The sequence below is a fragment of the Acanthisitta chloris genome, unplaced genomic scaffold (assembly GCF_000695815.1).
Source record: "Acanthisitta chloris isolate BGI_N310 unplaced genomic scaffold, ASM69581v1 scaffold15461, whole genome shotgun sequence".
Classification (NCBI taxonomy): Eukaryota; Metazoa; Chordata; class Aves; order Passeriformes; family Acanthisittidae; genus Acanthisitta; species Acanthisitta chloris.
In genome coordinates, this window is record NW_008654501.1 from 1 (window position 1) to 27,057 (window position 27,057).

At 51.5% G+C, this 27,057-nt stretch overlaps 2 protein-coding genes across 2 annotated transcripts; one reads left to right on the forward strand and one right to left on the reverse strand.

The window, feature by feature from the left end:
* Window positions 1-379: 379 nt before the first annotated feature.
* KIF4A (kinesin family member 4A) lies at window positions 380-22,082 on the forward strand. The gene is made up of 31 exons (XM_009083552.1): window positions 380-502; window positions 606-720; window positions 1,564-1,754; window positions 2,015-2,107; window positions 3,155-3,321; window positions 3,521-3,615; window positions 3,776-3,895; window positions 6,062-6,237; window positions 7,390-7,451; window positions 8,146-8,281; window positions 9,021-9,079; window positions 9,274-9,379; window positions 10,034-10,099; window positions 10,374-10,559; window positions 10,949-11,052; window positions 11,294-11,438; window positions 12,322-12,432; window positions 12,945-13,028; window positions 14,082-14,195; window positions 14,369-14,524; window positions 15,380-15,474; window positions 16,570-16,699; window positions 17,414-17,584; window positions 18,340-18,447; window positions 18,622-18,699; window positions 18,783-18,884; window positions 19,360-19,521; window positions 20,283-20,291; window positions 20,498-20,595; window positions 21,289-21,424; window positions 21,897-22,082. The coding sequence occupies exons 1-31, from the start codon at window positions 380-382 to the stop codon at window positions 22,080-22,082; spliced, it is 3,684 nt and encodes a 1,227-aa protein (XP_009081800.1).
* A 1,833-nt stretch (window positions 22,083-23,915) lies between these two features.
* LOC103810639 (transcription initiation factor TFIID subunit 9-like) lies at window positions 23,916-26,514 on the reverse strand. The gene is made up of 5 exons (XM_009083553.1): window positions 26,365-26,514; window positions 26,159-26,293; window positions 25,376-25,457; window positions 24,574-24,687; window positions 23,916-24,082 (listed from the first exon to the last, which is right to left on the reverse strand). Exons 1-5 carry the CDS (start codon window positions 26,512-26,514, stop codon window positions 23,916-23,918), a joined length of 648 nt encoding a protein of 215 aa, XP_009081801.1.
* Between the last annotated feature and the right edge of the window lie 543 nt (window positions 26,515-27,057).

The following is a 27,057-nucleotide window of genomic DNA, read 5'->3' on the forward strand; positions in this document are numbered from 1 at the left end:
CCCGAGGGTTCCCCTTCATCCCTCAAGACACCCAAGTGTCTCTACTCATCCCTAGGCAGGACAGTTGGGGGTCCCTTCTTACACCCCGAGGAAAGGTTGCTGGGGGTCCCTGCTCACCCTGGGCAGGGTGGACAGGGGTCTCCACTCATCCCCTGAGACCCCCAGAGGTCTCTGCTCATCCCCGAGTAGGACAGCTGGAGGTCCCCGAGGGTTCCCATTCACTCCCCGAGACCCCTGGGATGGGGATCCCCACTCATCCCCCATGCCCCCGATGGTCCCTGCTCCCCCAGGGCAGAGCTGTGCCCCAGGGTCATTCCCATGGGAACAGGATGGGTGTCCTGCCAGCCCTGCCCAAGCTCTGTCCCGTAGGCAGCAGGAGATGGCACGGGATGATGAGAAGGCCACGCCGGTGCGTGTGGCGCTGCGCTGCCGGCCCCTGGTGCACAAGGAGATCAGCGAGGGCTGCCAGACCTGCCTGTCCTTTGTGCCTGGGGAGCCACAGGTAAGGCACTCACCACCCCTCGGGGCTCGCCTGCCCCCCTCACCCCAGCCCTGGGGGTCCCTGGGTGCTGTGCCCATCCCTGGGAGTTCCATCTCCTCCGCAGGTGGTGGTTGGTAACGATAAGTCCTTCACCTATGACTACGTGTTTGACCCTTCTGTTGAGCAAGAGGAAGTTTTCAACACGGCTGTGTCCCCTCTGGTTCGAGGCATCTTCAAAGGTGAAGTGCAGGGGGTTGATGGGGTCGGTGGGTGGAAGGAGGTGCTGGTTTGATTTGGTTTTGGCTTTATCAGGAGAAAACTGCACTGTGTAGGAACTGGTTTTAGCTTCCAGCGACAAGTGGCCGATCTTGCCTGTTTGCAAGGTTGTTCTGTTCCACAGGGTTGGTAAAATGGGTTGTATTGTTCTTTGGGGCCTTTTGCTTCCTGGAGCTTTATGTGTAAGGCAAGAAGAGTCCCAGGATGGTTTGGGTTGGAAGGACCTTAAAGCTCATCCCATCCCACCCCCTGCCCTGGGCAGGGACACCTCCCACCAGCCCAGGTTGCTCCAAGCCCCATCCAACCTGGCCTGGAACACTCCCAGGGATGGAGCAGCCACAGCTTCTCTGGGCAACCTGTGCCAGTGCCTCAGCACCTCACAGGGAGGAATTCCTTCCCAATATCCAGTCTAAACATTCTCTTTCAGTTCAAAGCCAATTCCTCCATCCTGTCATTCCAGGCCCCTGTGAAAATTTTCATCTTTAAGACTCACACTGGACTGATAATCATCTCATCCCAGGAGCCGTTGGTGGAGTTGTGCTGGCAGAGACCTTGTGCCGTGATCCTGACGAGCTCCAGTAAAGCCAGAGACAATGTTAAAGAGCTGAAATAACAGTTTGATCTGTGTTTTGAGGAGCTTCTCATTGACATTTTGTCCCTCAGTGTTGCTAACTGTGCCGTGTGCTGAATGCTGGTGGAAGCTCCCAGTGAGGAGCAGTATTTTCTGGCAGGATGGTTTCTCCAGCTTTGTTCAAAGTCTCTTCTTGTCCCCACATGGCTGATCCAAGTGCCCTTTGTTCCCTCAGGATATAATGCCACTGTCTTGGCCTATGGACAGACAGGATCTGGGAAAACCTACTCCATGGGAGGCACCTACACTGCCAACCAGGAGCACGAGCCCAGTGTGGGGGTTATCCCCAGGGTCATCAAGCTGCTGTTTGAGGAGAAGCAGCAAAGGCAGGACTGGGAATTTGTCCTCAAAGTTTCTTATCTCGAGGTAAAATCTTTGCTTTTCAACCTGTCATCAAGTTATGAGTAAAATGAGCTTTGAGGCACCTCCTTCAGGGGATAGATGTTGGTTTTAAATCAGCATCTGAGACCTCAGGAGGTTTGTCAGGATCTGGATTCTGATCCAAAGTGTGGATGAAATTAATGTGATGCCAAATTAGCCTTGATTTCAGCATAATTGCAGCTTTCTTTAGTGAGTTGCTCTCCTGGCAGGCTGCTAACCCTCAGCTGCTCTTCTGCTGCTTCCAGATCTACAACGAGGACATCCTGGACCTGTTGTGCCCCTCAAGAGAAAGGTCCTCCCAGATCAGCATAAGGGAAGACCCCAAAGAAGGCATCAAGGTCTGGTGCTGTGGTGGCTGTGGGTGCAGAGGGGGTGACACGAACAGCTCCCTGAGTCCTTGAGCTTTGCACAATCAACACAACCACTCACTCCTCCCAAAACTGGGCTCCTGATCCTGGGTAACACCAGTAGGGTTTGATATTCATGGCAAAGCCACTTGCAAGTCCTGTTGTGGCTCTTTTTGAAGGCTGATTCAGGTGACTAGCTGAGACTTTGGGTCCCTTTTCTTAATTTCCAGCCCTGTTGCCATTGTGATGTGTCATGCAACAAAGGGATCCTGAGGGGAAACCAAGTGATTTTCTCAGCAGTTTTGTGTGCCTAGTGCTGAAAACCTTGTGCTGCTGCTTGTTCTTGCTGGTTTGCAGTTAATCTGTACTTCAGACAGTTCCAGCTGGCAGTGGGAGGAGGTTGTGGCTGTCACATGCACAGCTGAAAGCTGTCAGCCTTGGTCATTAGTGGGTGTATGTGTCATTTTGTGACAATTTTTTGTGTGCTAAGCACTGCTGTGGGGCTTATCCATGTGTTAGGAGCAGCACAGGAGTGATCCAGGGTGATGTGCCCTCAGGGAAAGCACAACTTGCCAAGAAGCACATCCAGCCCCTCTCACTCATCCCCTCTCCTTTGTGTCCCTGGGAGTTGCCTTCCCACCACTCTCCACATAAATCTCACTCCAGCAGCCAGTTATCCCCTTCCTCTGCCTGGGATGGGACAGCTCAGCTCCCAGTTTGGCCTGGGATATCTGAGGGATGGATCTGTCCATGAGTTGCTGAGGGCTGTATCTCCATCCCCAGTGCTCAGGCAGGCAGAGGGACTTGGGGTGTGAATGTAGGAGTAGGAGGAAGGAGAGGTGATGTGATTTCATGTTGCTGATGTGGAATTCAGGACAGGTTTTTCCTGGGGGATCCATACCAGGCCTTGAGGGGAGACTGATCCTTGGGAGCGCACCTCACCTGGTCTGCTACAGCCTAAGGTGGAGGATGACTGCTCTGATGTAAGCCAAAGTGAAGAGGAAGGAGAGGATAAATAATGATCTCCTCCTGATGCAGATTGTAGGGTTGACGGAAAGAAATGTCACCTGTGCCCAAGACACTGTGTCCTGCCTAGAGCAAGGGAACAACTCCAGGACAGTGGGTTCCACAGCCATGAACTCCCAGTCCTCACGTTCCCATGCCATCTTCACCATCTGCATTGACCAGAAGAAGAAGAATGACAAGTAAGTGTGATGCTGCAGCCACTCCCAAAGCTGCTAGGAGTTACCTACTCCAATCTCCATCATCCTGTCCTTAGTTCATGGTCTTGAACAAAGCACTTCTTGGGCTCTCTCTGACATATCAGCTCAGTAGCCTAACTCAACCTCTCCTGAGCTGTTCCTTTCCTACCTAAGGGAGTGAAATGGTTTATTTCTGCCACAGGAACTGCAGTTTTCACTCCAAGCTACACCTGGTGGATCTTGCAGGCTCTGAGCGACAAAAGAAGACCAAGGCTGAGGGAGACAGACTAAAAGAAGGTCTGTAGGCAAAGCACTGGTAGAGTTTGGGTTTCTTACCATTGTAGAGTTAATAAAAGAGCAAAGCAGTTCTCTAACACATCTAATATGGGGTTTTTTTTAACCTTGAGAAAATGATCGGGTTTTAGCCATTCAGTGGTTCTACTCTGTCTCTTTGCAGGCATCAACATAAACAGAGGCCTCCTCTGCCTGGGGAATGTCATCAGTGCTCTAGGAGATGAGAACAAGAAGGGAGGCTTTGTCCCCTACAGAGACTCCAAGCTGACAAGGCTGCTGCAAGGTAAGGGAGAGGACAGGTTGGCTAAAACCTTGAGCAACCTGCTCTGGTGGGAGGTGTCCCTGCCCAGGGCAGGGGTTGGGGCTGGATGATCTCTCAGCTCCATTCCAGCCACTAAAATTCTCTGAATAAAGCCTAACTGTACTCAGAGCTGGTGAGGCCACACCTGTATTCTGTGCTCAGCTCTGGGCCCCTCAGGTCAGGAGGGACATTGAGGTGCTGGAGCAGATCCAGAGAAGAGCAACGAGGCTGGTGAAGGGACTCGAGCACAAGTGCTATGAGGAGAGGCTGAGGGAGCTGGGGGTGTTCAGCCTGGAGAAGAGGAGGCTCAGGGGAGACCTTATCACCCTCTGCAACTCCCTGACAGGAAGTTGGAGTCAGGTGGGGGTTGGTCTCTTCTCCCACGCAACCAGCAGCAGGACAAGAGGGCACAGACTCAAGCTCTGCCAGGGGAGGGTTAGGTTGGATGTTAGGAAGAGATATTTTTATGGAGAGAGTGCTCAGGCATTGGAATGTGCTGCCCAGGGAGGTGGTGGATTCACCATCCCTGGAGGTTTTCAAGCTGAGACTGGATGTGGCACTTAGTGCCATGGGCTAGTGACCACGGTAGGGTTGGACTTGATGATCTTGGAGGTCTTTTCCAACCTGGTTGATTCTATGATTCTGCAGATGCATTTTAAGTAGAGCAGGAGGAAACCCAAGAGCCACCAAACCGCAGCTCAGAGCTGCTGTAGCCAAGGAATTGAATTTGTTTAGTTCCTCTTACTGAATCCAGACCTTTCCTAGACTCTTCTTTCTAGGTTGCAAATGCAGTGATGAACTCATTTCTGAGCCCTCTCCTGCAGTTCCTGTGTGACAGGAGGAAGCTCAGAGCATATTTTTGGTGGGCAGAAGGCAGATGAGAAGTCTGGGAGCAGAGACCTGTTATTATACCCTAATTATAGCAACTTGCTGGAGCTATCAGAGCCAGACTGAGCTCAGGCTGTGTCTTCTCTGTGCCTCGTGTGGTTTGTCTCCTCTGCTTGAGCATCTGGTCTCTAGTACTTAAATGTAATACTCCTGATCACTTCTATACCAAAATGCAATGCTTATATAGTTAAAGTATACTTTTTTCAGTAGCTGTGATGGTATTTTAATCCTTTTAATCTAAATTAAACTTTGATGTGGGCACAGATTTGGGAATCAACTTACTGGGTGGGTTTTTTGGTAGCTATAAATGATTTTGGTATAAGAACTCTTCAGTGTTTTCCATATATGAAAATACCTAATAAAACTTGATGGGGGGTGGATTATAGGGATGGATTGTGCTAGATGAGGGGGAGAATTGTGCTGGATGAGGGGATGGATTGTGTGGGTGGATTGTGCTGGATGAAGGGATAGATGAGGGGGTGGATTGTGCTGGAATTTGGGGGAGGATGGTGCTGGCTGAGGGGGTGGATGTGGGTTTGGGGGTAGATTGTGCTGGATGGTTTTGGCTGGATTAGTGGATTGTGGGGTTGTGTGGACATGTAGGTAGATGTGCTGGACAAGAGGGTGGATGGTGCTGGAATTTGGGGGTGGATGTGGGGGTGGGTTACTCTGGATGAGGAGTGGATTGTGGGGTTGGATGGTGGGCATGAAGGTGGATGGTGCTGGATGTGGAACCCTTTTTCCTGCTCAGTAGTTGTGTCTCTAGTTCTCTGTGTCGGTGCAGAAGCAAAGGTTGTGATGCCACTTCAGCTTGGTGAGCTGAACAAACACCTTGTTCAGTAACTCTTCAAATGGGAGACAGTTCTGATGTCCAGATATTCAGGGAGCTCTTGAGCATTACTGGAGGCAAAAGCCTGAAAGAACTAGGCCAGAAATGGAATAAAAATCACTTATTTGGCCTAATTTGGCAAATAAATTACTTACAATGGCCTCAAGTAATGTACTTATTATACAACAACATTGCTGGGGCTTCTGAGGTGAAATGTGTAGTGCTTAGAGCTCAGACATGACTTTGGCTGTCAAAAAACCTCTTGAATACAGAGCTGCCTGGGCAGAGGGGAAGGTAATGGCAAAAGTACAGCTGGATATCCTCTAAGTGTATTCTGGGTGTGAACTCATGGGGGCTTAATATCTTAATGATAAGTTTCTGGTCAATCTTGGCCTGTGAAAGCTTTGATTGTGCCTTGTTTCCCTCATCAGACTCCCTGGGGGGAAACAGCCACACTCTGATGATTGCCTGCGTGAGCCCAGCAGACTCCAACCTGGAGGAGACTCTGAACACTCTGAGATATGCTGACAGGGCCAGGAAGATCAAAAACAAGCCCATTGTCAATGTGGATCCTCAGGCAGCTGAGCTGCACCAGCTGAAGCAGCAGGTACTGTGTCTCTCCATGTGGGGGGAGCAGGTCTGGGCTCCTGGTCCTCAGCAAACAGCAAGGAAAGGCACATAAAATAGGCAAAGCACATTCCATATGCATTTCTGTGGCTCTGCAGGTGGATGTGGAAGGGCTGGAAAGGGAATACATGAATGGAACAGGTTGCCTAGGGAGGCTGTGGCTGCCCCAACCCTAGCAGTGTTCACAGCCAGGTTGGCTGAGCCTTGAGCAACCTGCTCTGGTGGGAGGTGTCCCTGCCCAGGGCAGGGGTTGGGGCTGGGCGATCTCTAAGCTCCATTCCAGCCCCTAAAATTCTATGATTATATGAATATTTCTTGTAATTCTGCAGTAGTTAACTGAATGCCATAGGAAAATGGTGGTGTGTTTTATATCTCATGCCACCCACCAAACTATTGCCTGCACAGACTGCAGGGAAAATGAGGGATATAGGGATGGTTTGGTGCCTTGCTGCCATTCCCTGTGCCCAGCACAAAGTGGGAAGTGAGTGTGGTGATTCCAGAGGGAAGAGAGGGAAGCTTTCACTTTAGGAGTAAGTTACATGAAATAAAAGGCTCATAAGAGGTCTGGAAGCTTAGAAAAGGTCTGGAAAACATGTCCAATAAGGAAGGGCTGAGGGAGCTGGGTTGGGGTAGCCTGGAGAAGAGGCTTAGGGGTGACCTCCTGGCTCTCTGCAACTCCTGTCAGGGCTGGAGACAGGTGGGGGATGTGTGTCCTGCCAGGGCTGCAGGGAGAGGATAGAGGGAATGGCCTTGAGCTGAGCCAGGGCAGAGTCAGATTGGATGTGAGGAGAAATGTTTTCCCTGTTGTGGTGTTGAGGCCCTGGGATATTGCCCAGGGAGGTGATGGAGTCACCATCCCTGGAGGGGTTTCAGAGGTGTCTGGATGTGGCACTGGAGGATCTGGTTTAGGGGTTCCAGCAGTGACAGATTCATGGTTGGACTCAATGATCTTCAGGGTCTCCTCCAACCTTGATGGCTCTGTAAGTTCTGCAGCAACATGACTCCTTTCCACAGGCAATGGTAGGACTATGGAGCAGGTGACTCAGTAAGACTAAAGATGTTAATGACATTCTTCAACCATCAAGTTATTATATGGGAGAGATTTACAGGCAGTACCTGTTGGTGTTTCTAGGTCCAACAGCTCCAGGTGTTGCTGCTGCAGGCCCATGGAGGGACCCTCCCCGTGTCTATCAAGTAAGATCTGTTGATGAATGCTCACTGTGTCTGATCTCTCTCACCCTAGTTAAGCCTCTGATCCCCTTTGCTCCAGTCAGTGCTGTGGAGTGAGGGTACAGCAAACCAGCTGCTTTTAATAGCACCTGGACACTTGTTGTCTCCTTTTTGTGCCTTTTGTCACCCTAATTGCAATTCCATGTGTGCATGGGTCAATTAATTTTGGAGCAAAGCCTTTAAGACTGCAAAAACCAGTTGTAGGGAATGGGAGATGTTGTCTGCTTCCTCTCTAAGGAAATACGTGCTTCTCAGAGCCATCCATCCCTCTTTTCTTCACCCTTTTGCCCCAAACGTGGAGCATCTTCACCTCCATTGCTGTTAACAGCACCTGGTACGCCCATTGTGGGTTGTGTAGGTGTTGGCTTCTGAGGATGTCTCAAAACCCAAGTACATGAAGTTTGCAACCTCTATTTGGAGCTTCTGCCTACATTATGGAGGTGTTCCAGGTCAGGTTGGACAGGGTAGAGCAACCTGGGCTAGTGGAAGGTGTCCCTGCCCATGGCAGGGGTGGGACTGGATGAACTTTGAGGTCCTTCCAACCCAAACCATCCTGTCATTTCTCCTGTAGGTTATTTAGGGAACCTGGAGGTAATCTCAGTGCTGCTGCAAACCTCTAGTTGAGGTCATGCTCACAAACTTGTCCTTGCTGTTGCAGTAGTTTGGCACCCTCAGAGAACCTCCAGTCCCTGATGGAGAAGAACCAGTCCCTGATGGAGGAGAACCAGAAGCTGAGCCAAGGACTGAGTGAGGCTGCTGGGCAGACAGCACAGATGTTGGAGAGGATCATTCTGGTGAGGTTCAGTTACCTAAGGAGAGCTTTGAGTTGCCGATAATTAATCAATGGCAGCTCCTCTAACAATGGATTCAAGTCCATGAACAGGAGGTGCCAAGAGGATGATCAGACTCTGCTCAGTGGGGGAAACCAATCAAACAAGAGGGAACAGCAGAAACTACTGCCCAGGAAGTTCCACCTGAACACGAGGAAGAACTTCTTTGCTGTGCAGTCCCTGAGCACTGAACAGATTGCCCAGAGAGGTCGTGGATTCTCCCTCACTGGAGGTGTTCCAGAACCCTCTGGACACAACCTGAGCCATGAGCTCTGAGCAGGGAGATGGGACCAGTTGACCCATTGTGGTCACTTCCAATCTCACTGATCCTGTGATTCTGTAAGGACATGTTGGGACTCTCTCTTTAGTGTCCCTTTCACATTGACTTCAAATTTCAGCCAGAACCCAAGAATCTCCCAGAGCCTGTTAGACCATAGACCTGATGACTTCAGTGGGGAAAAGTAGACCTGAATCCTTCAGTTTTCCCTTGCTTTAGTAGTTCAAATCCCAGCACTTGCCCAGGTGTTCTCTCTTTCCTAATCCCCTCCCTACTTTGTGTCTGTTCCTAAGCAAAGGTGCTAAATCCAAACAAACTGGTGGCTTATGGTTGTGTGAGATCCTTCAGGGCCTTGATTTGCCCCACACAACTTAGTCAGCTTCTTATTTTGCTTCTCCCATTCAGTGTCATTCTGCTTTCTCTTAGACAGAGCAAGAAAATGAGAAGATGAGTGCCAAACTCGAGCAGCTCCAGCACCATGCTGTGTAAGTGCTTCCACGCCCTCCTTGTGCTGGGGAAATAGCTGAGAATTCAACAGTTTTTGTGGGATAACCTGAACATTTTTAGTGGGATAACCTGGATACAGTTAAATTGTGGCTGTTCATTTTTGTGTTGAGTGGGGGAAGTCGTTCCTTGTTGGCTTGTGTAACCCAAACATGCCATGGACTTTGTGCCACAGGTGCAAGTTGGACCTGCAGAAGCTGGTGGAGACTGTGGAGGATGAGGACCTGAAGGAGAATGTGGAGGTGATTCGCAATCTGCAGCAGCTGTTGGCTGAGCTGCAGGTAAGGCCCATCCCAAGGAGGGAAGAGATGTGCCCAGTGACTTTGCTCATGGAATCTGGGATTCTTTTCCTGATCTTCTTGAGCAGTGGATTCCACTCTGCTTGAGGAGCACAGGAATTCAAGTGACTCTAGATAGCCACCTCCACACCGTCCTGGTGTGCTTCAAAGACCTCTTGTGCTGCACCTGAGGGGAGAAGAGTCTCCATAAAGGAATCTGACAGTGGGAGGTCAGCATGGATTTGCAATCTGTAAATTGGATGGAGTGTTAGGAACTTGGTAGTTCTGATGAGCAACACAATTGCAGGGACCTGAAGTTGTTAACTAGAAGTTGCCAGATCTTTGCCTTGCTGAGGAGCTTCTGTTCTCCTCTGCTGGACACTCACCATTCCCAGACTCCTTCCCCCTGTAAGGATCTGGCTGCCAGTGTTGGAGCTCAGGGAGGGATACAAGGAATGGCTTGTTCAGCTGGTCTAGGAGGAGTTTGCTCCCTTGACTAAAGGAGGAAGACAATGTCCTCCTTGTTCCAGAGACCTTTCTGACCACAGGAGAATCACATTCTACTTTTTCCTATATGTTGTTAGAGTGTTAATAGCTTAATTTTACATCCTCTTTTTCCCCTTTCCACCCAAATTCTCTTCTCTTTGGCCTCTCCAGAGTGAAACTGCTGCAACAATGGAAGCTGCTGCCGAGGTGGCAAACTCTGACCAGGATTCCCCAGGTGTAAGTGAGGGAGCTCAGCCCTGAAGACCTTTCTGGGCTTGTTGGGTGTCCTCATCCCTTTTATCTGTTTCCTCCTGCTAGTTCCTGCTCCCAGTGCCTGATAAATGCCTTTCCCTGCTCCTTACTGCTCAGTGTGTTCAAATAATTCCCTGTTCTCATTTCTGAGTAATTTTTTGATGCAAACCCTAAATCTGAAGTGCTCTGCAGGAACTGTGGCCACATAACTGAAGAGCTTTGGCTTGGCCTCTCCTGCTCACTGCTGTGTCTCCTGCAGGAAGCAGAAGTGGGTCAGGATGCCAAGAGATCCTCCAATGACTTCAGCACTCAACATGCTCTGCGCCAGGCACAGCTGTCCAAGGAGCTGCTGGAGCTGAACAAAGCTCTGAGTCTGAAGGAGGCTCTGGCCAAAAAAATGACTCAGAATGACACTCAGCTGGAGCCCATTCAGTCCCAGTACCAGGTAAACTCCTGAAATCCTTCTGGTGAGGATAAGCTCAGTTTGTCTTGCCCAGTTAATGCAATCACTCCATGCTGGGGAGGGAAGAGATCTGTCACCTCATGAGCATGTTCTGCTTTGGGTCTATGATGTCCTAAGCTGTATCCTGCCCCTTTGAGCAGCTCTTCCAGCTATGCTGGCATCTCCCACCTCTGGAATTGTTCAGTCTCAGTGGGTCTGTACCCCACCAAAGCCTCAGTGTGTGGTGTTCCAGCCCTTGTGCCACTCGCTGCTCACAGACCAGGTGGTTTATCTGCAAGGAAGGGTTGTGGTTTCTCAAGGTCTCAAAGCTTTGTCTCACTGTGCATTTTCAAGGTTTTTATTTGCAGCTTTTCTAATCTTGTCCTTTCCAGACTAACATCAAGGATCTGGAGTTGGAGGTCAGCAACTTGCAGAAAGAAAAGGAAGAGTTGTTCCTTGCTCTGCATATGGCAAAGAAGGATATCAACCAGGCCAAGTAAGGGTGACTCTGCTTACAGCTCTGGGTTGTGCTAATATGGCTGAAAACTCACTGTCTTGGCCTTCTGCTCTCTATAAAAGCTTATTTGGTGTCAGTGTGTCCCTGTAACATGCCAGGAGAGTTGTGTGAGCTGCAGAGAAGCAGCAGGAAAAGGGACAACACACAAATACTTTCCTTTCCCTGAGGTGTCTCTGAAACTGGAGAGGATTTGGTGTGTTCAAGTGTGGTTTCTTCACAGACTGAGCGAGAGGCGTCGGAAGAGGCTCCAGGAGTTGGAGGCAAAAATGAATGAGCTGAAGAAGAAGCTGCATGAGCAATCCAAACTCCTCAAGCTGAAGGAATGCACAGAGCGAACCGTGTCCAAGCTGAACCAAGAGATCAGGGTAACTAATCCTCAGCAGGCAGCTCTGACCTGCTGCAGGGCAGACAGAGCAGCTCCCAGACAGAACCACTCACTGCCTCAGTCTGCCAACACACAACATCAGGTTTTGGGAAGATTCCTTTGGCTCCATGATCACAATTGCTGGTGTAACACCCTAGGCAGGTGACTACTGAAGCTTGGAGAAGTAAAATCATTCCAAAGGGTCTTCTGCACTTCTGGTAATGTAATGCCTCAGTCAGATCACTTGACTTAGTGCTGATCTGGATGTGGGGATTGAGTGACCTCAGAGAGTTTGCAGAGGACACTGAGCTGGGTGGGAGTGTGGATCTGCCTGGGGGTAGGAAAGCTCTAGAGAGAGACCTGGACAGACCTGATCAGTGGCTGAGGACAAGTGCAGGAGGGTCAGTAAGGCTCAGTGCTGGTCCTGCCCTGGGGACACAACAGCCCATGCAGCTCCAGGCTGGGGGAGCAGTGGGGGACAGAGGTGTTGGTCCCAAAGGCCTTGGCAGTGCTGGTGGCACAGCTCAGTGGGAGCCAACAGTGTGCACAGGTGGCCAAGGAGGCCAAGGGCATCTTGTCCTGGCTGCAGCAGAGTGTGGCAGCAGCACTAGGGCAGTGCTCACCCCCCTGGACTGGGGGTGGAGTCACCACCCCTGGAGGTGTTTCAGAGGTCTCTGATATGGCTCTGGTGGATCTGGTTTAGGGTTTAGTGGTTCCAGCAGTGACAGGTTCATGACTGGACTTGATGCTCTTCCAAGTCTCCTCCAACCTTGGTGATTCTTTGAACACACCAGTGACTTCCCTGAGCATCTGTTTCCCCCTGCCACAGGGGCAGTGGTTTTCCTCACTGCCATGCTGAGTCCACCCCTCCCTGTGCTCTGCAGGAGATGAAGCAGCAGCGGGTGCAGCTGATGCGCCAGATGAAAGAAGACGCTGAAAAGTTCAGGCAGTTGAAGCAGCAGAAGGACAAGGAAGTGCTCCAGCTGAAAGAAAGGGTGAGCAACCAAGCCCTAAACCTATACCTCCCTCCAAAGAGTTAAAACAAACCACCAAAGTCTTTGCTGCAAGGTTTGTTGCACTGGGAAGCAGCTGAAGACCAGCTGGGAATGCTTTGAGGAGTTGGTTCATGTGTCTGCCAACCTACACCAGCTGCAAATGCACTTGTGGCTGGAGATCTTCAAGCTCTTGGCACAGTTGTGGTTCAGCTCTAAAGAGAAGGCCAAAAATACTAGATCTTCTAAAGCTGCAGGGTTTGGCCCCCAAATGGGAGGTGTTTCAGCTTTCCCAGGAATATTGGACGTGCAGGATGATGAACTCCAGGTGCTTGTGGCATCCCAGAGGAATGGGCAGCAAATGTCTGGAGTTGTGCTCTTACAGCAGTTCTTACCCCTCAGTGCCTTGGGCTGCTCAGTCTTGCACTTCTGGCTCTGGGGCTGCTGAAGCTTTGCCATGGGAAATGTGGAGTTCATGTGCCTTTCCCATGTGTTTTCGTGGTGTTTCCTTGCAGGATCGTAAGAGAGAGTATGAGCTGCACAAGCTTGAGAGAGATTTCCAGAAGCAAGCCAACGTGCTGAGGCGCAAAACAGAGGAGGTGAGGAGCCCAACCTGCTTCCAACCCCTGCCAGGTCCCTCAGGGCTGCAGAGTGGGACGTGTAGGAACCTCTTCAAGGCAGTTTAGAGGCTGGAAATAAGAGCTTTTCTCTCTGTAGAGAAATCCACAGTTGTGTCTTGCAGCCTCTGAGGGATCCTAGTCCAATCTGCTCCTTAACTCTTGGACTTGGTGGTCTAACAGTTGGTCTTGATGATTTTAAAGGTCTCCTCCAACCCTGACACTGCCCAATCCCCCAGGTCTGCAGAGTGGGGCTGGAGGGTGGAATGGGACATGCAGAAGTCCCTTAAAGACAGTTTAGAGGGTAGAAATAAGACCATCTCTTTCTGTAGAGAAATCCACTCTTGTGTCTTGTAGCCTTTGAGGGATTCTAGTCCAATCTGCTCCTTAATGGTTGGACTTGGTGGTCTAACTGTTGGATTTGGTGGTCTTAAAGGTCTCTTCCAGCCTTGACCCCTGCCCAGTCCCCCAGGTCTGCAGAGTGGGGCTAGAGGGTGGAGTGGGACATGCAGGAACCTCTTCAAGGCAGTTTAGAGGCTGGAAATAAAGTGCTTTTCTCTGTGGAGAAATCCACACTTCTGTCTTTGAGGGATTCTAGTCCAATCTGCTCCTTAACAGTTAGACTTGATCTAACAGTTAGACTTGATGACCTAAAAGATCTCTTCCAGCCTTGGTGGTTCTGTGTTTAAAGGCCAGAACTGGCCTTCAGGCTCCTGTGGCAGATCCATCCCAGATGCCCAAGCTAGGAAGTGTGAAATGAGTTTGAGTGAGTGACAGATACTACATTGCAGCTGAACATCCTTTCAGGCTGGTGATACTGGAGAAACACCTCTTGAAACCATCACTTTGGATACCTTTAGGCCTGGCAGAAAGGAAGCCTAGAAGCAAAGGAAATCAGTTGAGGACTTTGAAGCTGTTCTGCTTCATTCCTTGTGCTCTCACTGTCCCAGTGCCTTGTGTGGGAACCTCTGATGCTTCCAGCTGTTGCAGAGAAGGTGCCACAGCCCCTGCTGAGCTCCTGTGGTGTGTTTGCAGGCAGCAGCAGCTAACAAGAGGCTGAAGGATGCCCTGCAGAAGCAGAAGGAAGCTGCAGACAAACGCAAGGAGAGCCAGAACAGGGGCATGGAAGGCATTGCTGCACGAGTCAAAGTGGGTGACGCTGATCTCCATTCCAGAGGGCAAACTGGGCTTGGCTGGAGCATACTGGGGAGGGACTGGGAGCTGCAGTGTGGTGATTTGAAGTTCTCAGTGCCTTGACGGAGAAGGATTCAGGGCTGGAGTTGAGACTTAACTGCTCTGTTTGGGGGGGTTGTTCCTTCCAGAGTTGGCTGGCAAATGAAGTCGAGGTTCTAGTCAGCACTGAGGAGGCTCGAAGGCACCTTGCAGACCTGCTGGAGGACAGAAAGATCTTGGCACAGGAGCTCCTCCAGCTTAAAGAGAAGAAGGAGGCTGGGGAAAACCTTCCCTCAAAGATCCGGGTAAGGGAGACATCACCTTCCCTGTCCCACACCTCTGGCTTCTCAGCAGTGCTGAAGTGATCAGTACTCCCACTCCTGCTTGACCTGTTCTCTCAGAAAGGGTTGGAGCTCCATCCTTTCCTACCTTCATGGAGGAATGGGTTCAGCAATGCTGGAATGGTCAATACTCCCAACCTGCTTGACCCCTCAAAAAGGAGTAGATAATCTATACTTGCCTATCTTCATGGAAGAAAGGGTTAGTGGTGGTGTCCTCTGGCATGTCATGGACCAGAGGTGCTGAAGTAGCTTAATTAATGTGATTAGGGAGAATTTCTTCACTGAATGGGTGGCCAAGCTTTGGGACAGGTTGTCCAGGGCAGTGGTGGAGATCACCATACCTGGAGGTGTCCAAAAAAAGTAGATAATCTATACTTGCCTATCTTCATGGAAGAAAGGGTTAGTGGTGGTGTCCTCTGGCATGTCATGGACCAGAGGTGCTGAAGTAGCTTAATTAATGTGATTAGGGAGAATTTCTTCACTGAATGGGTGGCCAAGCTTTGGGACAGGTTGTCCAGGGCAGTGGTGGAGATCACCATACCTGGAGGTGTCCAAAAAATGTGAACGTGGCACTTGGGGAGACATGGTTAGAGGTGTCCTTGGCAGGTGGAATGGTTGGATGTGATGATCTTGGAGGTCATTTCCAGGCTGAATAATCTAGAGGGCTGTGAGTGGGTCACAGCTGTGGGGATGAAGCTATGGAATTAAAGCTGGGGACAGATCCTTGGAGACTTTAACAATGTAAGTGAGTGAGGTTTAGCTGCTGGAATGTCTGTGGCTGTGGGATCTCCTCACCTGTGTCCTGCTCTGCTTCCCCAGAGAAGAACCTTCTGCTTCACTGAGCTGCGGTCTCCAGACATGGACCTCTCCATATCCAAGCAGATAGAGAGCCTGGAAACCGAGATGGAGCTCAGGTGAGGCAGCACACACAGCTGAGCTGCACAGCATCTCCTGGGTTTGTCCTCACCTCTGTCTCAACTCTCCTGGGAAATGGAGGAGAATGTAAATAACTCATGTCCTGACACTAGAAATGATGAGAGAAAACGACATGGTTTTCCTGTATGGGATTTCTCCATAGTGTGGGGATATCAGTCACAGTGATGTGATATGTGTTGGTCCCAAAGGCCTTGGCAGTGCTGGTGGCACAGCTCAGTGGGAGCCAACAGTGTGCACAGGTGGCCAAGGAGGCCAAGGGCACCTAGGCCTGGCTCCAGCAGAGTGTGGCAGCAGGACTAGGGCAGTGCTTATCCCCCTGGACTGGGCACTGGGGAGGTCCCAGCTCAGTGCTGTGCTCAGCTTTGGGCACTCCCTGCCCAAAGGCCATTGAGGCACTGGAGCAAGTCCAGCCAAGGGCAACTAGGGCAGCAAAGGGCTAGAGCACATGGGCAAGGGCTGAGGGAGTTGGGCTTGGTCAGCCTGGAGAAGAGGCTCAGGGGTGACCTCCTGGCTCTCTGCAACTCCTGCCAGGGCTGGAGACAGGTGGGGGATGTGTGTCCTGCCAGGGCTGCAGGGAGAGGACTAGAGGGAATGGCCTTGAGCTGAGCCAGGGCAGAGTCAGATTGGATGTGAGGAGAAATGTTTTCCCTGTTGTGGTGTTGAGGCCCTGGGATATTGCCCAGGGAGGTGGTGGAGTCACCCCATCCCTGGAGGGGTTTCAGAGGTGTCTTGATGTGACACTGCAGGATCTGGTTTAGGGTTTAGGGGTTCCAGCAGTGACAGGTTAGTGGTTGCCCTTGATGCTTTTCGAGGCCTCCTCCAACCTTGATGGTTTAATGATTCTATACTTAGATTTTTCTTGGCTGGCTGGGAGCACCAATAAGGGCTAAATACCTGGAGGGTGAGGGGAGGCACAACAACCAGTGCAGCTCTGCAGGTTCCAACTGTCCCACTCAACATCCCCAGCTTCAACTGGAACTGCTTTATCTAGTGCTCTGGGAACAGGATCTTTAGCCAGACACCTGCCCTGGCTTTGTCCTGTTGTGTAACCTAAATCCCTGGGTTGTCCCCAGGAGTGCTCAGATAGCAGACCTGCAGCAGAAGCTCCTGGATGCAGACGGTGGAGACCGTGCCAAGCAGCGCTGGGACAGCATTGCCACCATCCTGGAGGCCAAATGTGGTCTGAAGTATCTCCTTGGAGAGGTAAGTGCTGGATTGTCCTCTCTCAGCTCTAAAATCAAAGGCTCTCAGTTAGGAGATTCCTTAGCTAGAAATGAAAGGAGGGGCTGAGATGCTGACAGCAGGGATGGGTTGTGTGGAGCTGGACGAGGTTTATTTCCCTCACAACTTTGGATTCAAATATTCTCTTGTACTGGGGAGTGAAATCCAAAACACAGGAAAGAGGGAAATGGAATTGATGTGGGTCTGGAGATAGCAACTCAAGCTGTGCTGACAGGCTGGGATAGGAAAAGGGAAAAGACCAGTTTTGGAAGTGGAAGAGGAAAAAAGTACCTAAAAATATAATCTGAAGGAGCAGAGAAACAATGAGAGTGCAGGATGAGCTCAGGGGAGAAGCTTGGACAAGATTGGGGGAGAGTAGGAATTGGTTTAATGTGGAATTAGGGCAAGAGCAGCTGAAGGACAGAATCATCTGTCACTGCCTGGAAGACAAAAAATGAAAAGACAAGTACTCCAAGTGCTGCAAGAAGGGAGATGAATCTAGGCCTGGTCATGGGACCCTCTGCTCCCTGTTTGGCCCTTCCAAAATGGTTACCACGTGTCAGCCCTGGTCTCATTGCTGGTGGCCAGTGCAGCTCTGGGGGTGACAAGAAGTGCCACAAGAGCTTCACCCCCAGGCTCGTCTCCTGTGCTAGCATGGACCCCTGAGCCGAGCCATCCCCTGGCTCTGTCTTGCAGCTGGTGTCCTCCAAGGTGCAGGAGAGCAAGCTGCAGAGCAGCCTGGAGCAGAGCAAGGCCACCTGCTCAGATGTGCAGAAGATGCTGATAGAGGAGAGGAACCATGTGACAGAGCTGCAGGCTCAGTTCCAGAACAAGCACCTAGTGCAGGAGCAGCAGCACCAGGAGAAGGTGAAACATGAGGCATGGGAATACTGAGCACTCAGGGACTGATTCCTGCTCGAGGGTAAAGGGATGAGCTGAAGCCAAGCTTGGTGTGTTAGAATCCTGCAGATGATTCATAAAGAGCCAAAAAAATCTTCCTATTCATTCTGTGTCCTGTGCCAGTTAGAATCATGGAACCTCCAGCTGGAGGAGACCTCTAAGGTCATTGAGACCAACCATGAACCTGTCACTGCTGGAACCCCTAGACCCTAAACCAGATCTTCCAGTGTCACGTCCAGACACCTCTGAAACACCTTGTGAACCCAGGGCAGGACCAGCACTGAGCCTTACTGACCCTCCTGCACTTGTCCTCAGCCACTGATCAGGTCTGTCCGGGTCTCTCTATAGAGCTTTCCTAGCCCCAGGCAGATACACACTCCCACCCAGCTCAGTGTCCTCTGCAAATTCCCTGAGGTCACTCACTCCCCATGTCCAGATCATCCCTAAGGATGTCAAACAGGACCTGCCCCAACACTGAGCTCTGGGGAACATCACCAGTGACAGCTCCAATTGGATTGAGCTCCATTCCTCACAGCTCTCTGGGCACAGTTGGTTTATTCAAGGACTTCAGTGCTTTAAGTGAGGATGTTATCTCTGAGCTGAGCACAAGATCACTTCAAGTAGGCCAAGGTGGAATCCTGCTGGAAGTTGTAGAATCTTCATGAAATTGCCTTTGATGTTCCTTCAGGAATTTATCTCTCTTGACTCTGACTTGCTTTTAGGTCCTGTATCTGCTCAGTCAATTCAAGCAGAAAGAAGCAGAAGAGAAGAGGTTGGAAGATTCCCTGAACGAGCAGGAGAAGCAGCTGCAGGAGAGACTCAGGTTCCAGGTACAGTGTGAGGATGCGGCTGGGGAGGATGTGATCCTTTGGGCTGCCTGGAATGGAAGCTTTGGAGGGAAGGAGGTGCAGGATTGTGAGCATTCCCTTTGGGGCTGAGGTTCAGGGAATAATTCCTGCGCAGGTTTGAATAACTCTGTGATTCTTCTCTTGTCTGGCAAACAGGAAGAAGAGTTGGAGAAAATGAGGGAGATTTGTGAGAAGAACCAAGAACTCCTCCAGGAAAATGACACCTTGAAACAGGTAGAGCTCTGTGCAGCCATGAGAACTTCATGGCACATGGGTTAATGTCTTCTGCAAAGATAATTCTTGTCCCTTCCCAACAGAAACTGCTGCTGCTCCAAGCTGCCAGTGCACAGAAACTCCAGCACCTGCAGAAAGTGCCACCAGAGTCCCCAGACTCTTCCTTCGATTATCTTCCCCCCAAAGTAAGATGCTGCTTACAGTTTGCTTGGGCTGTCCATGGTTCTTTCCCAGAGTTAGTCTTGGCTGTTAATAGTTTGAGTGTGTTGGGATGGAGCTCAGAGCTCACCCAGCCCCAACCCCTGCCCTGGGCAGGGACACCTCCCACCAGAGCAGGTTGCTCAAGGCTTCAGCCAACCTGGCCTTGAGGAATGAATCATGGAGTGGTTTGTGTTGGAAAAGACCTTATAGATCCAACCCCACCCCCTGCCCTGGGCAGGAACACCTTTCCCACCAGACCAAGCTCAAGGCTTGATGCCACTTGACCTTTGAGCACTGCCAAGGTCAGAACAACCTAACAGTGACATCCTGACAACTTAATCCTTCTCCTTCACCCCACAATCCTCCCTGAGCCTCCTACGGGCCTGGAGGGCTCTGTGAGGTGGCTCTGTGAGGTGCCTCTCTGGCTCTGGCTGAGCTGTGGTGGTGGCTGTGTTGCAGCCCAAGCCGCGCAGACAGACGTCGGCCAAGCCGCGTGCGCCCAGCCCCGACATGGCCATGGACGAGCTGTTCTCCGACTCCGAGGACTCCGGTGGGGAGAGGGAGGATGCAGACTGGGTGCCTGGAAAAGCAGCCAGAGGACCCAAGAGAAGCCCGATGGGGGTAAGGTCCAGTGCCCATAGGGAACCACCTGTGCCCTATGGATCTCTGTGGACAGAGGAGCAGTGAGATGTCTCCACTGCTGCTCTGAGGAGCCTTAGCGTGACACTTCTGCTGCCATGGGTGGCTTATCATCTTCCCACAGACAGAGCAAAGGTTGTCTGTGGTCAGAAACACCTTTCTGAAGAATTTTCCCCTGGACAAGTCTTTTTTTTTTTTTTTTTTGCCATGAGACACACTCTGTCCTGCTGCCTGTGCCTGAACTGGTCTCAGGGCAGCAGAGGAGCCCTCAGAGCAGCCTAATTCCTTCAAGGAGCCTCCTTCAGGGGGAGAAAAGGGATGGGTTGTTGTGTATCCCTGTCCCTGGTCCCTCTGTGGGGATCTGCAGCTTCTCATCCTGACAGAGCCTCTATATTCTTCTATATTTCACCACTGAGTGGCTGAAAACATCAGCAATTACTACAGAAAATCATGACTTTGAGGCCACCCTTTCACTGCAGCTTGTCAACCTCTGACCTGCAGTGGCTTGAGGGAGATTTTGGCCACATTGCAGGAAGGAAGTGTTGACTCTTGTCTCTTTGGGTTCATTTGTGGAGATGCAGTGTAATTCCCTACTCAGGTCAGGCCTGGAGCTCTGTGTGCTCTACTGAGCTCAAAGCCTGCCAAGGGTTGGGCTGCTAAGCCATCAGGTGGCTAAACTGGGTCACCTCTAGCTGGATGGAGAACCTCAGTGTGGTGACTCAGTTTCCCTCCACCCAGGGAAGTGTTGGCTGGTCTAAGTGGCACTTTGGGATAACCTGAAAAGGGGAACTGAGTAACTGAAGGTGCTTTAAATGGCTCTGGAGGTGGGAGGATTCTCCTCCTGGGATTGCTGTGGAGCACTGAAAGGTCTGTGGCAGCTTGGGGATATGGCACTGCCCTTGAGCTGCCACTCGTGGGGGGGTGCAGAGGGTTAACCAGGGACTCTTTCCGCCTGCAGGGCTACCACTGTGGGAACAGGCAGTGTGGCTGCAGGAAGCAGAAGTTGTGCTGCACCCACAGCTGCAGCTGTGACTCGGCCAAGTGCAGGAACAGAGAGCGTGGCCTGGTGAGTACTGCTGGGCCTGGGTGGGCAGAGAGCCTCAAAGCGTGCCCAGGGATCACTCAGCACAGGCTCAGCTGCTCAAACACTGGGAATACCATAAAGTAGCATTTCCCTCATAACTGAGGTCAATTTTCCACTGCAGGACTAAGCTCTGGCTCTGAGCACAGACCTCTGGAGCTGTCACATTACCTATTCCCATTTGTCAGCCACAAATCTTAGGACAAATGGCTTTAAGGCTTTTGCACTCAGTAAATTCAAGTTGTACCTTTGGATTCAGATGGCAAAAACCAGAGAATCATAGAATAGAATCATAGAATTTAAGGGGTGGAATGGACAGATCATCTAATCCCAATCCCTTACCCTGGGCAGGGACATCTCACTAGGCCAGGTTAACTCATGGTCAGATTTATTGCTCGTTAAGTATGGGAGGGATAATCTGGGGAGGGATTGCAGCAGCAGGAAGGTCCATGAGCAGTGATGGCTGGAAGTGTCTCTGTTGCTCTTGGACCTCTGAAGCAGAGACGTCCCTGAGCACAGTGACTATTGCCTGTTTTCTGAGCCAGGAGCCTGCCCTGCAGGCAGCTCCCTGTCCTGTGGGTTACCTGGAGAGCAGGTGGATAGGGAACCCCTGGGATTCCTCCAGCTGGTGGTGGGAAAGGGAAGGATGGATGTTATCCTAGTCCTAGTGCTGCCCCTCAGGATGCCACGACATGTGAGGACCACAAGAGGGACTTGGAAAGCTCCTTCAAGCTGGAAGATCCCACAGAGGTGGCAGCAGGAGAGACCTTCTTCCAGCCTGTGTGTATCACTCCAACCACCAAGGTACTGCCCAAGGCTGCAGGGGAGGGACCCTCAGAGGGAAGTGACCTGAGGGCTCTGCACAGCCTCCAGCTGGTAACAGATCTGCCACTGAACCCTGAGTCTCATTTATGGTCAGGTTTTCATCCTTAAATGTTGCCACACCTGCTGGCAGCTTCCAGCCAGGAAAGAGAGGTGGGAATTGAAGATCTTGCAGGATTAGATCATACCTGTCCATGTCCAAACACTGTTCAGCAGCCACTGTGCTCTCTGCTTGGCACCTCCCACTTTGCCTCAGCTAACTCAATTCCCTTATCCCATGGGTACCCACCATTCCAATTCATCCTCTTCCTGCTCACTCTTGGTCTCTTGACACCCCAAAATTGGTTCTTTTCACTTGAGTGATTTAAATTCAGCAGCTGTTGGCCTGGCAGTTGTCTGTGCTGCCTTCACACTCACCTCCAGCAGGGACTAACTGCCAAGTCTTTCCCAACAGGTCCTGCAGGACATCACGGACCAGGAGGTGCTCCTGAGGAAGTCCAGCACTGCTGTCTCCCCCCTCCAAAGGGATGAGGAGGCTCAGGAGAACCAACTACCCCTTGTGAAGAGGAAGAAGAGGATGCTGAGCAGCAACACCAGCTTCTTCTCGGGCTGCACCCCCATCAAAGAGGAGTTTGATTGATGCCTCCAGGACCTGTCCCGGCCCCTTTAGGCCACATTCCTGGGGCCTTTGGAAGGAGTGGAGCTCTCTTGCTGCTGCAGCAGCCAATACCTCGTGCCTGGTGTCTCCTGCCCTCAGCCAGGAGTTAACCATTGATCCTAACTAGCTGTGTCTCTGTAAATATTTCTGTGTGGGGAGGGTGGGAAGCTCCTCTGGGATTCCTGTAGGAGTGGAGATGGTTTGCCTGCTGCCTCTCCTCCTGAGCTGTGAACACTAGATACAGGTTCATCTGTGCCCCTGGAAGAACTTTGCACTGGAGTTGGAGACCTGGTCCTGTCCCTCCCAGGCAGCCTGAGGAGCTGTTCCAGCTGCTAGCCTTAGGAACTGGTACCTAGCCGCTCTGGCCTCATTCAATGAAGTTGGAAACTTGTCCTATGTGAATAATGTAGGGATTTTAACTCTTGTTGTAGCTCTAATAAAGTAATTACTAAAATGGTTTTAACTTGACACTTAGAGCTGACTCAAAGCTGTTCCAGCACTTGTGCAGCCACTGGGACCAGCTCAGCTGGTTTGTGTCTTACCTGATTTGCAGTTAACAGCCCAAACTGAGTGCTGCTGTTCTCCTTTCCCCTCCTTCCCCCTCAGCCCTAACTCCTGAGTCACAGCACAAAGAAAATGGGATAAATCCAATTTTGTTAGTTCATTTTGTTTTCCTCCAGTGCTGTTGGAGATGACCCAGACCTTCACCTGGACTTGTACACCATGGGCTCCCAGACTGGTTTGGGCTGGAGGGACCTTAAAGTTCATCTCATTCCACCTCCTGCCCTGGGCAGGGACATCTCCCACCAGCCCAGGCTGCTCCAAGCCCCATCCAACCTGGCCTGGAATACTCCCAGGGATGGAGCAGCCACAGCTGCTCCAGGCAACCTGTGCCAGTGCCTCAGCACCTCACAGGGAAGGATTTCTTCCCAATATCTACTTTAGGCCTAAACTTGAGTCCTCTCTGCTTTCCAAGCAACTGAAGTCCCTGAGAGTTTTAAGATGGTTCCAAGTGACTCAAAGAAGCTTCCAAGTTCTCAGAGCTTGTGCCATAATGAAAGGGCATCAATCCCTTCCCATCCCACATCCCTTCCCAGCCTCGAGGTGAGGACTTAACCCTCCCACCAGAGCAGGTTGCCCAAGGCTCAGCTAACCTGGCTGTGAACACTGCCAGGGTTGGGGCAGCCACAGACTCCATGGGCAACCTGGGCCAGTGTCTCACCACCCTCACAGGGAAGAATTCCTTCCCAATATCTAGTCTAAACCTTCCCTGCTTCAGTTTGAACCCATTACTCCTTGTCCTGTCCCTGCAGCTCCTAACACAGATCCCTCTGTAGCTTCCCTGGAGCCCCTTCAGCTCCTGGAAGGTGCTCTGAGGTCTCCACACAACCTTCTCTTCTCCAGGCTCAACAGCCCCAACTCCCTCAGCCTGTCCTCACAGGGGAGAGATGCTCCAATCCTCTGAGCAACTTCGTGGCCTCCTCTGCACTTGAGAACACTTCCATGTCCTCCTCACGCAGAGGCCCCAGAGCTGTGTGCAGGATTCCAGGTGGGTCTGTGTGTGACACCTATAGCTATCACACACCTGCCCCAGGTCACAGAGGTGTTTGTCTGTGTCTCTGTGTGTGAGACACAACACCAAACCTGCGTACAAACAAACACTGCTCTTTATTACCTGACACACAAACCCACACTGACCTCACCCAGCCCCGACACCCTCAGGAGCCCCTGCCAGCAGCTGAGCCCCCCAAACCTGCAGCTGGGCACAGCATCTCCTGTGAGCCCCCTCAGGGGGGAAGGGCTGGGCCAGTCCTGTCACAAGTTGTCGTAGTCGTCGTCGTCCTCGTGTTTCCTCTTGAGGGGGTTGGAGTCGTTGGCTGTGCTCTGTGAGGACACCATGTTGGTGGTGATGAGGATGTTCTTGGGCCCAATGAGGGAGGGATTGATCAGCACATTCTGCACTGTGGGGGTTGTTGGGGTGGCTGGGAAAGCAGAGAGAAAGAACCTTAGTGAAGGCTTGAAAAAACAACTGGATTTTTCCCCCCACTGGAATAAAAATTCCAGTGTGATGCTACAGCACTCTGGGCTGAAACTCCTGCAATCAGCCTGAGGGAGAAGTGGAAAAGACAGGACAATGCTCTTGGGGTGAGGGCAGAAGAGAACACAGAGCTGGAGCAAAGAGCTGATGCTCTGTGCTGGGAATGGGAATTCACTCCAGAAGTTACTGGAATGAAGGAGAGAGGAGGCAATTTCCCACATTAAGCCAGAACATCTGTGGCTGCCTCATCCCTGGGAGTGTTCCAGGACAGGCTGGTCGGGTTTGGAGCAGCCTGGGCTGGTGGGAGGTGTCCCTGCCCAGGGCAGGGGGTGGGTTAGATGAGCATTTCCCCTTCCCACCCATCCCAGTGTGAGATTCCTGGTTCCCCCTATGCAGGGATCGTGCTGTGGTGCCCCAGGGCTGGGGGAGCTGTACCTGACTTTCCAGCAGGCTGTGAGGATGGGATCTGCACGGTGAAACGCTGCCCTGCCAGGGACACTGGGGCTCCCACCTTGGCTGACACTGACACGGCCTGGGCTGAGGGTGTCCCTGCAACACCAGCACAGACAGCAGCACATCAAACACAGCCACGAGCATCCTCACCCCTCCTTTGGCTTCCCAAGTGCAACCTGCTGGTTTGGACACAGTGGGAACACACAGGAACTCACTGATGGGGGACGTAAAGAGTCACATTCTCAGGCAGGACCAAACGTTGAGCCATTTCACCTCATTTACTACCCAATTCTAAGCTCCAAACACACATTAATAAATGCCCAGCCCTAAATTTTGGGAACCTTTAAGAAATGGCTTTTATTTAGTGCTATTTAGTTCAGTGTCCATGAGGAAAAAAAACCCCAGACCTCAGTAAGTTTCATGATTAGCTTCTTAAATAGAGGATTTATCACCAAGACATTTATACATCCATCAATACACTGATGTCTCACAGATACACAACGCATGGATGGATCTGCAAGGAACGGATGGATCTGCAATGGATTGATGGACCTGCAATGGATTTGCCTCTCTGAAATGTACTTGTGCCTCTGCAGTTATTTGTAGCTCAGAGATCAGTGCAGTAATAAGGATGAGGTGAATCTATTTCAGTTCACTTCTCTGATGCTTTCACATCAGGTGTGATCCTGACAGTCCCTCAAGGGTTGGAATGGCCTTGGAATTATTCCTCTTTATTATTCCCTTGGTAAAATGAAGGAGGGAAGCCCCTGGGGGAGTTTCCTACCCAGGGTGGGAGTGCTGGGCCTGCTGCTCACTGCACCCACGCTCAGACGAGGGACTGTGATTCTCCCTGCTGTGGAGGAAACCTGTGGAGAGAGACAGGGAATCATGGAATGGGGTGGGGAAACAAACACAAAATCCCTCACAGTGTTTGCAAAAGCAGCAAAGCAAAGCTCTTCCCCCTACAGCAGAAGTTAACTGAGGTGTAAGGACAAAATAGCCTTTAATAGCTAAGCCAAACCTGAGCTGTGTCTTTGATAGTCAACCTGACACTTCCTCCTGGGCTGCAGGAATTCCTCCGTGGAAAGGGTGATTAGACACTGGAATAGGTTACCCAGGGAGAAGGTGGAGTCACCACCCCTGGGGGTGTTCAAGGAACAACTGGACATGTGGCTCTGCTCTGTGCTCTGCTCTAGCTGACAAGGCTGTGATCAGTCACGGGTTGGACATGGTGCCCCTGGAGGACTTTTGCAACCTCAATGATCCTGTGATTTGTGACATTGCTTTAACACTAAAACATTCCCAGATGGATTTTATCCCTCATTTTACACTTAAATTTGACCAGCAAGAAGAACATTTACAATCCAACCTGGACACAGAGAACTGACAGCTTCCAACACTCACAGCTCAGTCTCCACCCAACACAAAGGTGTTTTCCACACCATCCAGAGGTGTGGCATTATCCATGCTAATCCAGCTGGAGGATGAGGTGATGCCCACACCGACCCATCCCGTTCCCACCAAACCAGGTGTGCAGGAGACAAATCCCACACCCCACAGCTCTCACCTTCTTCTGCAGGGACTTGAGCCTGTAGTTGGGGGCGGTGAGGCAGTACCTGTCGGGTGGGAGCCGCGGGCCGGAGTAAGGCTTGATCAGGGGCAGTGGCGTCTGGTTCTTCTGCCTGGCAATGTCCAAGAGGAACTGGAGACACAGGGCCATGCCCCCCGAGCCCCCCCCAGCCCGGGCTGGGGCTGTGACCCCCCTGCACTCACATCTCTGGGTGGGGGGGAGGTAAAGGACTGGTCCGTGCGGCACTGGATCGCCAAGCGCACGTCGTCCGCATCCACGCTCGACTTCTTGGCATGGCTCGAGTAGATCTTGGCATCCTCCAGGATAGTGGTCACATACCCTGTCGGGAACATGCTCTGAACCCTCCCTGCCCTCCTCACCCACCCAGCTGGCAGGGAAAACCCTGACTCCAGGGTTAGATGGGATGTTGGGAAGGGACTGTTCCCTGTGAGGTGCTGAGGCACTGGCACAGGTTGCCCAGAGTAGCTGTGGTTGCTCCATCCCTGGAAGTGTTCCAGACCAGGTTGGATGGGGCTTGGAGCAACCTGAGTTAGTGGAAGGTGTCCCTGCTCATGGCAGGGAGTGGAACAAGATGAGATTTAAGGTCCTTCCAACCCAAACCATCCTGAGGTTTGTGATTCCATGATTACTTTTAAAGAATCACAGAAGTGAGGCTGGCAGTGATCTCTAAGATTATTGAGTGCAAGGAGTGAAGTCTGACGGGGGAAGCCCCTTACAAAACAGGGTTGGAGACAGCCCTTCCCTGCTCCTCACACCCCTTCCCTGCTCCTCACACCTCTTCCCTGCTCCAGACAGTCCTTCCCTGCTCCAGACACCCCTTCTCTGCTCCAGAAACCCCTTCCCTGACCCTCACACCCCTTCCTTACCCCACACAT